Source organism: Patiria miniata, unplaced genomic scaffold, assembly GCF_015706575.1.
Source record: "Patiria miniata isolate m_02_andy unplaced genomic scaffold, ASM1570657v1 HiC_scaffold_29, whole genome shotgun sequence".
Classification (NCBI taxonomy): domain Eukaryota; kingdom Metazoa; phylum Echinodermata; class Asteroidea; order Valvatida; family Asterinidae; genus Patiria; species Patiria miniata.
Window position 1 is genome coordinate 13,838,941 of NW_024037068.1, and position 16,308 is coordinate 13,855,248.

General features: G+C 40.3%; 1 protein-coding gene across 2 annotated transcripts; it reads right to left on the reverse strand.

Moving 5' to 3' along the window:
• Window positions 1–3,975: 3,975 nt before the first annotated feature.
• LOC119735565 lies at window positions 3,976–6,225 on the reverse strand. 2 transcript variants are annotated; one of them, XM_038209319.1, is made up of 2 exons: window positions 4,832–6,225; window positions 3,976–4,355 (listed from the first exon to the last, which is right to left on the reverse strand). In XM_038209319.1, the coding sequence occupies exons 1-2, from the start codon at window positions 6,197–6,199 to the stop codon at window positions 4,278–4,280; spliced, it is 1,446 nt and encodes a 481-aa protein (XP_038065247.1). In that variant the 5' UTR covers window positions 6,200–6,225; the 3' UTR covers window positions 3,976–4,277. The 2 variants fall into 2 exon arrangements, with proteins under 2 accessions (XP_038065247.1, XP_038065246.1); XM_038209318.1 differs by having other exon boundaries at window positions 3,976–4,350; window positions 4,827–6,225.
• Between the last annotated feature and the right edge of the window lie 10,083 nt (window positions 6,226–16,308).

Sequence of the window (16,308 nt, forward strand, 5' to 3'; positions counted from 1 at the left end):
ATCATGACGCGGTATTTGTGTGCAAATGCATGCTGGTGTGCGCGTTCAGCGTTGCGCGTATTTTTCCAAAGAGCAAGCACTTCAGCGTTGGGTTCAAACATTTTCGTAAAAGGGTGGTTTGGAAGAGAGAAATACATTTTTCTCCAGTTCTGTATTGAAAAAAAGTTCAAATATATCAAATGACAAGGATCTATATATATAACAAATATTGAGTGGCTTTAAATTGTGAAATGGGAGGAATATTATCACTCCGTAAAATCTGGACTTTTCCAGTTCACTCGGCTTCGCCTCGTGAAATGGAAAAGTCCAGATTTTACTTTGCGATAATATTCCTCCCATTCCACGCTGAGCCGCTCAATATTTGTATACAAATTGAAATTCACTAGTCACGCCACGCCTGAAAATCTGTAATCCAAGTAATTCAAAATGGCCCAATAAAGATGTTTATGGTGTTAATAGTAACAATGACAGAACATAAATGCCGATTTCAGAGACAAAAGTAAATGAATATGTAGACATATGATTCGGTCATTACATTGAAAGCACACAAAAGGCAAGGCTGAAAGGGGGGGAAAAGGAAAACAAAGTGCGAAGCCATATTGCTGTTAATTTGATGGGGGGGGGGGGAGAGTAGGGCAAATGCTCCCATGCTCATGCTCGGAAAAATGATAAATTGAGAATATAGTGAAAAAGTTACAGAATTTTGGGGAAAATTCTTCTCCCTCCCCCCCCCCCGAAAAAATCCTGGTGACGCCCATGTCCATGGTCCTGTTCCATTTTTTAACAGAACATTTACAAGTATGGGGATTGCTTCTGAATTTCACTGGAAAAGTATGCATGCATGTGAAATTAAAGACTATGTTTGTTAAAATGCCATAATAGTCCTGAATCAACCCATGTTTATTCAGACCAAACAAAACAAATCCTGCGTTTACAGAAACCCAACCCCGATCGCCCTTGATTTTTTTTGGGCCAATTTGCCGACCTCAAACTTTTTATTGTTATTTGGCTAATTAAAAATCTACTTGCAACAAACATAACCATTTTCCACGCTTGCAGTGAGTTTTAGCCGGCATTAAACATATTAAGCACCTGCTACGCTTTTGGAAATGAACGCAACGCTACTGCAATGATTGATGAATTAAATTTGAACATTGCGCACTGGCCATACTCGCCCCATAAATGTGGCCTACTTACTGGACTGTCTCCGTAAACATAGGCCACACATCCACATGTACAAAAAACGTGTCGACTTTGCCAAATTTTGATTTTCACATTTAGGCTTACTTTTTCCTTTTTTTTTGCTTTAGAAGCATTCTCACCCTCTATATAGGCTAACCAGAAAGTGCTGCCTATTTCAGATGTTTAAGTTTTGTGAAATTTCATGTTGAAATTTTGATACGCAAACGTGTGCAAATGTATCCGGAAATTTCACGAAAAATGGACATCTGAAAAAGGCAGCACTTCCTGATTAGCCTATATAGAGGGTGAGAATGCTTCTAAAGCAAAAAAAAACGTAAAAAGTAAGCCTAAATGTGAAAATCAAAATTTGGCAAAGTCGACACGTTTTTTGTACATGTGGATGTGTGGCCTATGTTTACGGAGGCAGTCCAGTAAATAGGCCACATTTATGGGGCTATGGCCATACAAGATACAAGTTTTTGAAATGAATGGGGATCCTTGGCCAGTATAGCCTTTAGTCAAGTCCCACGCGCTTATACCCGAACCATGCGGACATGTAACACATCCTTGATGCTGGCACGTAAAAGACTAGCACGAGCGGCGAAGCCGCGAGGGCCTTTACCATCTCGTGGAGAACGCTTATGTTTTTCTTTACATTTGTCTACCGATTTGGTAGACATGCATAATGCATTACCCATTGTGAATTGACCAATGAAAATGCAAAATTACTAACGTAAATCAACCGTCGTCTGGCGCCAGACAGCACGCGCGCCCGGTGGCGCGCGTGCTGTTGCTGGTAACCGCAAACCACCGTTAGATGATTGGTTTATACTGCTTGATGTATATTACGTGAATAAATGAATAAGTGATTAGTTCCACGAGATAGTAAAGGCCCTCGCGGCTCTGCCGCTCGTGCTAGTCTTTTTACGTGTCAGCATCCAGAGTGCGTCAGGTGTCCGGGTAGGCGCGTGGGACTTGACTAAAGGCTATGGCCGGTAGGCCTAATGGCCCGTACTGCGTGATGTCATTCATTCGAAAGTATGACGTACGTATGCCTTCACTATGAAAAGCACAAGTGTGCTGTGTCACACACAGTCTGAGCTTTGGACCGCACCATTTGCAATCTAGGGGTGACATTACAATCTGCTTTTGCACGTGTACATTACATTCCAAAATATGTAATAATAATGTCAAATTGTCCTGAAACAAAATGGAACCTTTTGATCAGGACAACCTGACGTGCCTGTTTTTGTTATGTTTTTTTCAGCCCCAAATGCTCATTTGCCTATTTCAGGTATGGCCAACACTAGTCCGAGTAACTTGGACCCAACTTATCGCCTTTTTTAACATTTGGACATGGTCTGGCGATAGTAAGGTCCAAGCTAATACTGCGACCTGGACAACACAGTTCCAAAAACCAACATTTTCCAACAAAAACATCAGATTTCACCTTCAAAACGGCCTCCAAATTACTAGATATGCCACCTGAGGTACAAGTAGACATCTATAATTAAGATGGTTGTACTGAAGTTTACTTACGATCCGGAAAAAAGTGAAATTTTCCGTTCATTTCGGAGAGCTCCCCTCGCGATCTTGAACACGTTAAATTTCCGATCGTGTTTAATGTTTGAACGACGCAATTTCTTCTACATGCCCAGCGTACATTCGATGGTTCCCGTATTCCGTGTGCGATTCCGTTACCGAGCGCGCGCAATGCATCGATTATGATAATGAGTAGACTGGATCACGTTTGTAAAAACATGTGCATTTCAAACGATAATAGGGAGTCGGGAACTAGCGCAGCTTTTATGGCGGGTACCAGTTCAAGCTGGTTCCCGATTCCCTTTTACAGTATGAAATGCACATGTATTGTGTTTACAAACGTGATCATTATCATAATCGATGCATCGCGCGCACTCGGTAACGGAATCGCACACGGAATACGGAAACCATCGAATGTACGCTGGGCATGTACAAGAAATCGCGTCGTTCAAACATTAAACACGATTGGAAATTTAACGTGTTCAAGATCGCGAGGGGAGCTCTCCGAAATGAACGGAAAATTTCACTTTTTTCCGGATCGTAAGTAAACTTCAGTACAACCATTTTAATTATAGATGTCTGCTTGTACCTCAGGTGGCATATCTAGTAATTTGGAGGCCGTTTTGAAGGTGAAATCTGATGGTTTTTTGTTGGAAAACGTTGGTTTTTGGAACTATGTTGTCCAGGTCGCGGTATTAGCTTGGACCTTACTATCGCCAGACCATGTCCAAATGTTAAAAAAGGCGATAAGTTGGGTCCAAGTTACTCGGACTAGGCCAACACAATAGCTAGGCGCTGCTTTATTTTGGTAAGGCCTTTCACAAGGTAAGGCCTTTCACAACCCTGCGAAAAACCAATGTTACAAAATTTTAAAGAGACGATCGGACAGGGCTGCTCGTGGATTTTGTCCGAGTATTTTGATATTCATATGCGAGTATTCTCAAAAAGTACTCGAGTTGTAACAAAGTACGAGTACCGAGTAAGAATACAACACTGCTGCTTTTTATAACTCATTCATAGCGATAGTTACAGCAATCCAATTCGGGCGATTCACAATGCAGTGCGCCACCAAGAGTTTGCCATGGAGAGCTCATTTTTCCCAGTGCATTGTGAGAGATGGTCGACAAATTTGCAGCGCGGGAGTAAAACTCCATATTGATAAAAAGAAAAGGGCAAACATTATATTCAAATCATACTTTTACAAACTTTCTGGCCGGAAAAACTAACAATTTCAAATGTCCCGCGGCGGGACATTTGAAATTGTTAGTTTTTCCGGCCAGAAAGTTTGTAAAAGTATGATTCGAATGTAATGTTTGCCCTTTTCTTTTTATCAATATGGAGTTTTTTGTAAGGCGGCAGAACGGTACGCCCCAATCTGTAACAAATTAGTTCAAGTTTTTTACTGACACTTGTTCAAATGGGCCATGTTTTGTCGACCATAAACTTGAAAAATGAACTCTCCATGGCAAACTCTTGGTGGCGCACTGCATTGTGAATCGCCCGAATAGTTGGAGCGTGCCTTCTAGTTCTAGAACTTGTCCGTGTGGAAAGGCCTAAAGAGCCATGCCTAACAGAAAACACTGAATAATCCTCCTCCAATGTTCATACGTGTTACTTGACAGTTTACTCAGATCTAGCCCCATAAATGTGGCCTATTTACTGGACTGCCTCCGTAAACATAGGCCACACATCCACATGTACAAAAATCGTGTCGACTTTGCCAAATTTTGATTTTCACATTTAGGCTTACTTTGTAGGTTTTTTTTGCTTTAGAAGCATTCTCACCCTCTATATAGGCTAATCAGAAAGTGCTGCCTTTTTCAGATGTATATTTTTCGTGAAATTTCCAGATTCATTTTTACACGTTTGCGTATCAAAATTTCAAAATGAAATTTCACAAAAATTAGACATCTGAAAAAGGCAGCACTTTCTGACTAGCCTATAAAGAGGGTGAGTATGCTTCTAAAGCAAAAAAATCCTACAAAGTAAGCCTAAATGTGAAAGACAAAATTTGGCAAAGTCGACACGATTTTTGTACATGTGGATGTGTGGCCTATGTTTACGGAGGCAGTCCAGTAAATAGGCCACATTTATGGGGCTAACTCAGTTCCATCTTCTGATATTGACTTGAAAGTCTGTGAGCTCTGCTCTTCCTTTCCAAAGTACAATGTCCTTTGCCCTGTTTGCCAACCTGTGCTGCACGTAAATTGTTGAGGAACTCTTTCCAGCTATGGCAGCCGCATTCAATGATCATGGTGACCAAAGCCCTTGGATGAAAGGTGCCCGACTTTCTGGTCTGAACAAGAGCTTTTGTGTAGTCATTTTTGCAGGGCTTGCTCACGATGTTGTAGATTGGCATGGGAAAAGAATTGCATGTGGAGAGCATGTAGCTGCAAAGCTGCCAGCACAGTCTCCTGTTGCCATCTCCAAACGGATGCAAGTGAAGCATCTCATTCTCCAACACAACCTGTTTGCCAGCCTGTGTTTCCCCTTTAATTTTGTAATGGAATTCTTTCCAGCCATGCCAGCTACATTCAATGATCATGGTGGCCAAGGCCTTTGGATGACGGGTGTCTGACTTCCTGGCCTGAACAAGAGCTTTCTGGTAGTCCATTTTGCAGGACGTGCTCCAGATGTTGTAGATCGGGGTAGGAAAAGGAGTGCATGTGGAGAGCACGTAGCTGCAAAGCAGCCGGCACAGTCTCCCGTTGCCGTCTCCAAACGGATGCAAGTCAAGTATCTCAAACACCAGCCAAGAACAAGCTTTGTATAAACAGAGAAGCTTCACTTCATCTTCTTGTTCATCAATCTGAGTTTCTTGAGAATGTGTTTCAATGGGAGTGTCATTCCTCGCTTCTTCAAGAAGAGAGTTAAATCTGTCTAAAATATTATTGACGGCATTATGCATGTCAGCTGGATTCGGATACTCATAAAACTCTCCTTCAAAGGTTGTGAAACGGCGTTTATCACTGTAATGCCCCGCCTTAGTGCGGCCTGATTTTGTGGTCGCACTTTTGAGTAGGATTTTGTTAACTTCGCGAAGCATGGATTCCGCAATCATGCCATGGCATTTCAAATCCGTTTCTCCATCTTTGATGTCCAGCAAATATTCGTAGGCCTCTTTCAAGTCCACAGTTTCTTTCTGTTGCGGGGACAGCGTTGCATAATCCACTTTATTTCCAAAGGCAAGACATTCCCGTGTTTCCTCGAAAGTCCCGCAGCCGTGATCTTCCTCTCGATTGCAGTGAAAGAGAAACCTCTCCAGGAATTGTCTCTGAACGGCGCTGGCATCGCATTTTTCCTTCACGGAATTCCATCCTTTTTGATATCCTACGATATCTTTGACCATGTCACCAACTGGAGGCACCGTTGGTTCTTCTCTTCGCCACAGAGGATTCTCCTCGGGCTCAAAATTTAGTAAATCTCCCACAGTTGAGCGGTGCCTTCTCCGTTTTCTCCCTACCCCTGACGCCATTTTTTTAAGAACGGGCGCGCGCGCTGTCAGCATATTGGCTGTTGAACTGTTGACGCGCCACCCCCTGTTTTCGAACTTCAGTAATACCTTTCGTTATTGGTTGAACCATGGAAACCAGATGGCGCAGCGTGTTTTTGACCCAATGAACAGAGCTGAAAGAACGAGTGTGTGTGGGCGATATTATTGTACTGACATTATGTACATGATAGTCCCCATTGTACTTGCACGTGAACGATAGGTCCCCATTGGATAATGCACAAAACGACCACGTAGGGTTGTGCAAGACGTGATGACGTGTTCGTGTATTATTTTGTCATTGATCTCGGAACGTATATTGTTGTATCAATGTGTACGTGTGTTGTGTATAGTCGGACTCCCTATTATCGCGGCATCCCTATTATCGCGGCATGGGAAATTTCTCTTTTTACAGTGTCAAAACTCCTTCAAGTGGCGATTTTTATCCAGTTCACCAGTCATCAAGGATTTTCTACCGAGTTGTATAAAAAGGACGATTAAAGAATGTTGTGTCTTTCGGGACTTTTAACGATTTTAATAAATATTAACGTTTTCCAAAACTTGCAAAATTTTCCCTCACCGTGTCTGCTAAAAGGTACCGTTTATATTTTAACATAAATCTTTAATTGCGCTCTGTCCATGCAAGTTCAATTGTCTGGGTCCCATTCTTCAGCTGCAAATGTAAAATGAGGTCGAACGACGATATTTGCAGCGCGAAATTGTAACAACTTTTACGGGATCAAAATAAGCACCGCGCGTTAGCGAAAATAAAACGGCACACCGTGTAAAGTGAATGACGCCCTCAATCGCCGATCAGTAGACTTGCCTCAGGGATTTGTGTTCTCCTTTCGGGGGAAGGGCAGGGTCTTAAGAAATCATCCTGTAAACATTTTTTTCTTTAATCAACTTGAACGTTACAGGGAAAATATCAGACTTTATTCAGGGGGTGTTTTGGTCAAACATAAACTATGAACAAAAAAGTTGGGATCATTATAAAAACCACTTCCCGCATACCGCGATAATAGGGAGTCCACCTCCGTTCGCACACGCTGCGCATGTCTATTTTCACAGGCATCGTACACGGAATAAACCTCACCACCCGTCAGATTTTTTTATATTAATTTAAAAAGGAAGAGTTATACTACACATAAGACAGGACAATTCTGGAAGGTTAGTGGGCAATCTCTATTCCGAACGAGAAACGTGATAAGTACCGCGATAATACGGCGTTCCATCCTACATACCATATAGCTTTTTATACAAAACCTGAATAAATCCCCGTCATCTGATTGGTGAATTGTAGATCACGTGACATATTATTATTCGGTATAATGTACGGTGCGACCATGCGTTATACCCATGCGTTATACCGTTTCACTTTGCGCTTGTTCCATGACGCGGTATTTATGCATGCTGGTGTGCGCGTTCAGCGTAGCGCGTATTGTTCCAAAAAGCCAGCGCTACAGCGTTGGGTTCAAACATTTTCGTGAAGGGGTAGTTCAACATCTTTGAAATCAAAATAAATTGTAGTTTATAATTTACCAATCAAATGACGAGAATTTATTCATGTGTTATATAAAACAAATAACGAATGATTTACGTTCGTGCGATGGAAAGAATAATTTCATTCGGTGACAGATTGAATGTTCTATTCCACTCGGCTTCGCCTCGTGGAATAGAACATTCAATCTGTCACCTCATGAAATTATTCTTACTTATTCTTGGGGGTCTCTTTGAATACTGCCAGACCGTCGTCCCTGTATAGTCCCACTCTATTTCCGTACTTTGGTTTCAGGATCGACAGCATATAATATGCTACTACCAGCTCGCATGACTCCGCGCCGTCGAAACTGCCCATCGTGACATCGAATTTGCTGTCTGCATTACGCTTTTTCCACGGTACCTGGTCGTTGAATACGTCGACGTGATGCAATGTGCACGGATAAACCGAAGTAGTTATGTCAGAAATTTATTTAGATAAAATCACGTAAAACATGTACTTGTCTTAAATTGTTTCATCTCAATTATTATTTGTAACGTGCAATTTTTTTTTTTTTTTTAATGTGGCTGTGTGTAATAGGCTCACTGTATTACATCACTGTGAATGTGATTGGACTTATACAGTGCTAAATGTAAATGCAAAATATTCGGAGACAAGAATTGGTCTGCACTTTAAGTGGGAGAGAACAGCCCACACGTTAAAGGTAATGTGATGTACAACATTTGCAAATATCGAAAAACAAAACTACCAAATTATTATGAAAAACCTTGCTCGAGTGTTAGTGAATAATAGTCTCAAGCATCCTGTGAAATCATGGCACCTGGTGTGCTGTCATTTTCAAGAAAGTCTGCCGACCATCGTTGGAAAAAACGATTTTTTTTCTCAAATACTTCACCCAATTTACCAAATTTATTTAATCAGTTAATTTGTTTGCAATCGTTTGCAATCGGTTTCAATTTGTTTGTAATCGTTTTCACATCCGTGAATGGGTGCAAGCCAGCTAGTCCAGCTCCCTGACCTGACAATTTCCCGACGAATCATCTGTTTCGTCTGAAGTAAAGTCAGGGAACCAGACTAAAAGAACAGCATTTTGTTCTTTTTTTTATCAGCATCTAGAACACAAAACTTTAAACAGGTCAGGGTAACAATAATTATTTAGTAACCTGTGCGGTTTTCTAGTGTAAATTTGTTTTTGTCGTGTATTCGGGGGGTTTTTTTTTGGGGGGGGTAGTTTTTTCTGGTACATCTTAATATTTTAATGTTAATAATGGTATATTTATGGGATTACTATTTTTCCAGTTACTTTAAATCATGTTCAATTCAGCCCTTAGCTGCGAGTCATGATTGATTCAAATAACCATTTAATGAAATGATTGAATGAATGAATGAACGAACCCTCAAATCAATCCATTTCCGAAAATTACAGCAAAAGCAAATGTTGTATATTATTATCTTTAAAATGTATTAATGGATTTCAATTTTCAAAGCCACAGTTCTTATTTCGTCACAAGATTCAAAATTTAGTAAAACTAAAACCGAATTACTGCAATTTGTACAACTGTAAACTTTTTATCTAAAAGGAATAATACGTGAAGTGTGTGTATAAAGACCCAATACCAAGAATTCCTAATTATTGGCTGTGTCCAGAGAAACTTTCAACTTTGTTAAGCCTGGCATTACCAGAGAACTGACAATGATGACGTAACTTGCTGAATCTGATTCCAGAAGACATTTGAAACATTTTGAAATGAAAAGTTTAATGTAAACTAATTTTAAAGCTAATTTAACGAACAAACCACAAGTGTCTTTTTTTATATATATACGCAGAGATTTTTTTGTATACTGTATACGCAGAGATTTTTATTTGTACTGAGATAACAAAAAAGTATTGCACATATTATTATTGTACACAGAATGATAAATAAATCGCAAACGAAAAGACAAATGTTTTGCGCAGTGAATATAGCTTATCTTGTTTTTCAGGACAAATACGTTGGCAAAAACATTTCGGATGAACATCTGTACCAATTTTGTAGAAATTGAAAACAAATGCACGCAAAGTTGTTGATACATGACCATGTTTGAAATACAGCCTGTACACATGTAGTTCTAAATGTATACACATGTACATGTATACAACGCTGTTTTCATGACTTTTTGTGCCACGTATCCTACATGTATAGCTTTGCCCCCCCCCCCCCCCCCCCCCCCCCCCCAAAATGAGGCAGATGAAAAATAATTTGGAACCTACGTATTCTGGGACCTAAATATCAGGCAAACCCATGCCAGTTTTCTGAATGTAGTCGGAATTTTGGCTTTTCATGTTTTGAGGAAGGGGGCACACCTCCGGCATTCCATATAACATCCCTTCGCAGGCCGATTTATTTTGTATGATTATTATTTATGTGCACTCGGCGATCAAACAAGTTTTCTACATGGACCCAACGCATTCACAATGCGAATAGCGACAAACAGTACATGTAGTTGAACTTTGCTCACATGTATCACTACCATTATGATGATCAATGATATCCGTGTAAAAACTCTGGATAGCCCATTGTCTGTTAGAAGTGAACTCACCGTCCGCCATTTTATTTGTAAAGAAAGATACTTATGAAATTGACATGTACACTCTGTTACTCAACGTATTACTTATTTGGTATTACAAAATATTGTATCCTTCTTATCACCCCCCCCCCCCTCCGGGATTGACTCCCATGTACAGTATGTACAGTGAACATGTACATGTATGTCCATAATGGAAAGCATTTGTTGACATCGGTCTCCCGCTCTGTACTGAGTTGTGAGTAAGACGCATGTGCGAGGGTCTAGTTACGCCCATTTATGATAATTGTCCCTAATGATTTCAATTTCAATTTATTGGTCCTTCCAAGGAAATTTGTTTCGTCACATGCAATAAAAAATTGCCCCCCCCCAAAAAAAAAACCCATGTCACCCCCCCCCCCAGCCCCCCCCCCCCCCCCCCCGTTGATATTGATAACTGTTGAAAATTGTAATGATAACAATAACGTACATGTCCGCCAGAGGCGTGAAAGGGGGCATTTGTACACTATTAGGTAATGTAGTATGCATGATTGTATGATTTGATCAGCGCTCCCAATTGAAAATATGGTACGACCCCCCCACCTCTTGATTTTCGGAGGCTAATACTGAAGTGTCCGGAAAAAAAGGTCTACATTTCAGCACTCGCCTCCCTGCACAAATTTCTGGATCCACCCCTGTTAGCCCCCCAAAATATAGGCTAAAGAACCGCGCCTGAACCTCAGGCAAAATCCGAGGAGACTAATAATTATATCAATGCTTTACTGAGTATTGTCCAATCTGATCTTTTGTTAAATAAACCATTCAGATGTGAATATATATATATAAATATATATATATATAAATATATATATAAATATATATATATATATATATATATATATATATATATATATATATATATATATATATATATATATATATATATATATATATATATATATATATATATATATATATACAGTGCACCAATATCCGGACCACATTAATGTGGCTAAGGCGTTGTCTGCAGCCTCTCAAGGAACTCTTTCCAGCCATACCAGCTGCATTCAATGATCATGGTGACCAAGGCTCTTGGATGACGGGTATCCGACTTCCTAGCCTCAACAAGAGCTTTCATGTAGTCATATTTGCAGGACGTGCTCCAGATGTTGTAGACTGGAGTGGGGAAAGGAGTGCATGTGGAGAGCACGTAGCTGCAAAGCAGCCGGCACAGTCTCCCGTTGCCGTCTCCAAATGGATGCAAGTCAAGCATCTCAAACACCAGCCAACCACAAGCTTTGTACAGCTTACAGAGCCGCTGTGCTTTATCTTCATGTTCATCATTCTGTGTTTCTGGATTGTTTGTCTCTTCAAAGAGAGAGTTAAATTTTCCTAAAATTCTAGTAACGGCAATTTGCATGTTATCTGGATTCTGATAGTAATAACGCTCTTCTTCAAAGTCTATAAAACGACGCCCGGTACTGTATTTCCCCGGCTCAGTGCAGCCTTGTCGTGTGGTAGCACTTTTGAGGATGATTTTGTTAGCTTCCTGAAACATGGATTCCTCAATCAACCAACGGTTATCTTGTTTTTTCTGCGCGGAGCTTTGATGTCAAGCAAGTATCTGTAGGCCTTTTTCAAGTTCTCGCTATCTTTCTGTTTCTCCGGCTCCGAGGACAGCGTGGGATTGTTCACCTCTCTTCCCGCGGCAAGACATTCCCACGTTTTCCCCAAACTGGCCGAAGCCATGCAGCTGTGCTCACGGCTGCAGTGAAAGATAAACTTTTCCAGGAACTGTCCCTGCACTGCCCTGGCATCGTATTTTTCCTTAATGGAATTCCATTTTTCTTGGCATTGTACGATTTCGTTGACCATTTCACTAACTGGAAGCACCTCTTGTCCCTCTCTTCGCCACTTGGGATTCTCCTCAGGCTCAAATTTGAAATCTCCCACAGCTGACGCCATGTTTTTGGTCGTGACGCGATACGTGTTGGCCTGAATACTAGTGCTTGCAGTAGTAATATCTTCACTGATTGTACCATGGAAACCATAGAGCAGGGAACAAAGGAAACCAACGCGTTGGTTTCCATTGCAACGGTGTAAAGTGTGTTTTTGATCCACCAATGAGCAGACTGAAAGAAAATATGAGTGATTGTTCACAATCGATTCTTTTGAAGGTCGGTCCCCATTGGGTAATGCACAAAAAACGACCACGTTCATTGTGACATGACAGGTGGTTATTTCACGAAATGGTTTATTCAGAACCTGTACACCCATGGTCCTAACAGAATACAGTTGTACATGTTTAGGCATGTGCTCATTTAGACAGAAAGCATAGAGCAATGCTCGGTACCAAATAAAACATGTTACGGTTTAACCTTAACTCCCTATAGGGGTATGCAGTGGCGTAGCCAAGGGGGGGGGGGGGGGCGACAGCCTTGTCAACCTTGTCAACCTTGTCAACCCACCGCCCCCCAGTCGCCCCCCCCCCCACTGAGATTTTGAGGTTCTAAAACAATAAGCATTGATCTTCATGACGCCCCCCCCCTCAAGAAATGTTCCAGCCCCCCCCCCCAGCCCCCCCCCCCAGCCCCCCCCCAGCCCCCCCCCAGCCCCCCCCCAGCCCCCCCCCCCAGCCCCCCCCCAGCCCCCCCCCCCCCCCCCGCAGCCCCCCCCCCCCCCCCCCCCCCCCCCACACACACCCCACACACACACTGAAAAATTCCTGGCTACGCCACTTGGGGTATGCAAAATCATATTGAAATTGGAGGATTCAGGACTGTGTTACTGTTAGGGCTATTAAATCGAACAAAATATCCTGAAAATCTTATAGACTAATTCTGCCAAAGCCGTTTCAACCACTCCCCACCCCCCCTAAAAAAATTATATATATATATTCACATCTGAATGAGATATAAAACAAAAGATCAGATTGGACAATACTCAGTAAAGCATTGATATATTTATTAGTCTCCTCGGATTTTGCCTGAGGTTCAGGCGCGGTTCTATAGCCTATATTTTTGGGGGCTAACAGGGGTGGATCCAGAAATTTGTGCAGGGAGGCGAGTGCTGAAATGTAGACCGTTTTTTTTTCTCCGGACACTTCAGTATTAGCCTCCGAAAATCAAGAAGTGGGGGGGGGGGGGGCGTACTATATTTTCAATTGGGAGCGCTGATCAAATCATACCATCATGCATACTACATTACCTAATAGTGTACAAATGCCCCCTTTCACGCCTCTGGCTGACATACATGTACGTTATTATTATCATTACAATTTTCAACAGTTATCAATATCAACGGGGGGGGGGGGGGTGACATGGGTGTTTTTTTTTTTTGGGGGGGGGGGCAATTTTTTATTGCATGTGGCGAAACACATTTCCTTGGAAGGACCAATAAATTGAAATTGAAATCATCAGGGACAATTATCATAAATGGGCGTATCTAGACTCTCGCACATGCGTGTTACTCACAACTCAGTTGGCCTACAGAGCGGGAGACCGATGTCAACAAATGCTTTCCATTATGGACATACATGTACATGTTCACTGTACATACTGTACATGGGCGTTAATCCCGCAGGGGGGATAAGGAGGATATACAATAGTTTTTAATACCAAATAAATAATACGTTGAGTAAAAGAGTGTACATGTCAATGTCATAAGTATCTTTCTTTACAAATAAAATGGCGGACGGTGAGTTCACTTCTAACAGACAATGGGCTATCCAGAGTTTTTACACGGATATCATTGATCATCATAATGGTAGTGATACATGTGAGCAAAGTTCAACTACATGTACTGTTTGTCGCTATTCACATTATGAATGCGTTGGGTCCATGTAGAAAACTTGTTTGATCGCTGAGTGCACATAAATAATTATCATACAAAATAAATCCTCGTGTTGCCTGCGATGTTATATGGGATGCCGGAGGTGTGCCCCCTTCCTCAAAAACATGAAAAGCCAAAATTCCGACTACATTCAGAAAACTGGCACGGGTTTTGCCTGATATTTAGGTCAAAGAATACGTAGGTTCCAAAATATTTTTCATCTGCCTCATTTTTGGGGGCAAAGCTATACAAAAAAGTCATGTAGGATACGTGGCGCAAAAAAAGTCATGAAAACAGCGTTGTATACATGTACATGTGTATACATTTAGAACTACATGTGTACAGGCTGTATTTCAAACATGGTCATGTATCAACAACTTTGCGTGCATTTGTTTTCAATTTCTACAAAATTGGTACAGATGTTTATCCCAAATGTTTTTGCCAACGTATTTGTCCTGAAAAAAAGATAAGCTATATTCACTGTGCAAAACATTTGTCTTTTCGTTTGCGATTTATTCATCATTCTGTGTACAATAATAATGTGTGCAATACTTTTTTTGTTATCTCAGTACAAATAAAAATCTCTGCGTATACAGTATACAAAAAAATCTCTGCGTATATAAAAAAAAAAGACACTTGTGGTTTGTTCGTTAAATTAGCTTTAAAATTACTTTACATTAAACTTTTCATTTCAAAATGTTTCAAATGTCTTCTGGAATCAGATTCAGCAAGTTACGTCATCATTGTCAGTTCTCTGGTAATGCCAGGCTTAACAAAGTTGAAAGTTTCTCTGGACACATGCAATAATTAGGAATTCTTGGTATTGGGTCTTTATACACACACTTCACGTATTATTCCTTTTAGATAAGAAGTTTACAGTTGTACAAATTGCAGTAATTCGGTTTTAGTTTTACTAAATTTTGAATCTTAAATTAAAATCCATTAATACATTTTAAAGATAATAATATACAACATTTGCTTTTGCTGTGGATTGATTTCCATTTGGAAATGGATTGATTTGAGGGTTCGTTCATTCATTCATTCAATCATTCATTAAATGGTTTATTGAATCAATCATGACTCGCAGCTAAGGACTCAATGAAACGTGATTTACAGTAACTGGGAAAAAATAATAATCCCATAAAAATACCATTATTAACATTAAAATATTAAGAAGTACCAGATAAAACTGACCCCAACAAACCCCGAATACACGACAAACACAACTAGAAAACTGCTCAGGTTACTAAATAATTATTGTTACACTGCCCTGTTTAAAGTGTTGTATTCCAGATGCTGATAAAAAAAAAAGAACAAAATGCTGTTCTTGTAGTCTGGTTCCCTGACTTTACTTCAGACGAAACAGATGATTAAAAACGTCGGAAAATTGTCGGGAAATATTCACTAATATTATTATTCGGGTTATTATTCACTAATAACACTCAAGCAAGGTTTTTTATAATAATTTGGTAGTTTTGTTTTTCGATGTTTGCAAATGTTGTACATCACATTACCTTTAACGTGTGGGCTGTTCTCTCCCACTTAAAGTGCAGACCACTTTTTGTCTCCCATTGCAATATTTTGTATATACATTTAGCACTGTATAAGTCCAATCACATTCACAGTGATGTAATACAGTGAGCCTATTACACACAGCCACATTTAAAAAAAAAAGATTTAAAAAACAATTGCAAGTTACAAATAATAATTGAGATGAAACAATTGAAGACAAGTACATGTTTTACGTGATTTTATCTAAATACATTTCTGACATAACTACATCGGTTTATCCGTGTACATTGCATCACGTCGACGTCAGTGAGAGAAAACTCTGATTGTTCAAAACATGTTCGGTTCGAGGTTTTAAAACACAATTGCTGACATTTTTATTTGGAAAAAAATCTGGATTCAAATACTTGCGAACCACATACAGATCAAGTTGTGAAGGTGAATCCATGCTTAAAATTCATGATTACACTTTTGCTGCTTTTTGAGATACAGATTGTGAGATGTATTTCCAGCAATGTTGCATCATTGTTAAATATTACAGGACTTCACTATCGCAAGGGTACCTGCACATGTTGTGCACTTGTTTTGTTTTCTAACATTTTCAATCTTATTCATTTTCTTAATCTTTTCAATGTTCGTTTAGGCTACAAGGATATAGCATATTCGGGACAGGATACAGCGCACCAACATCCGGACCACATTAATGTGG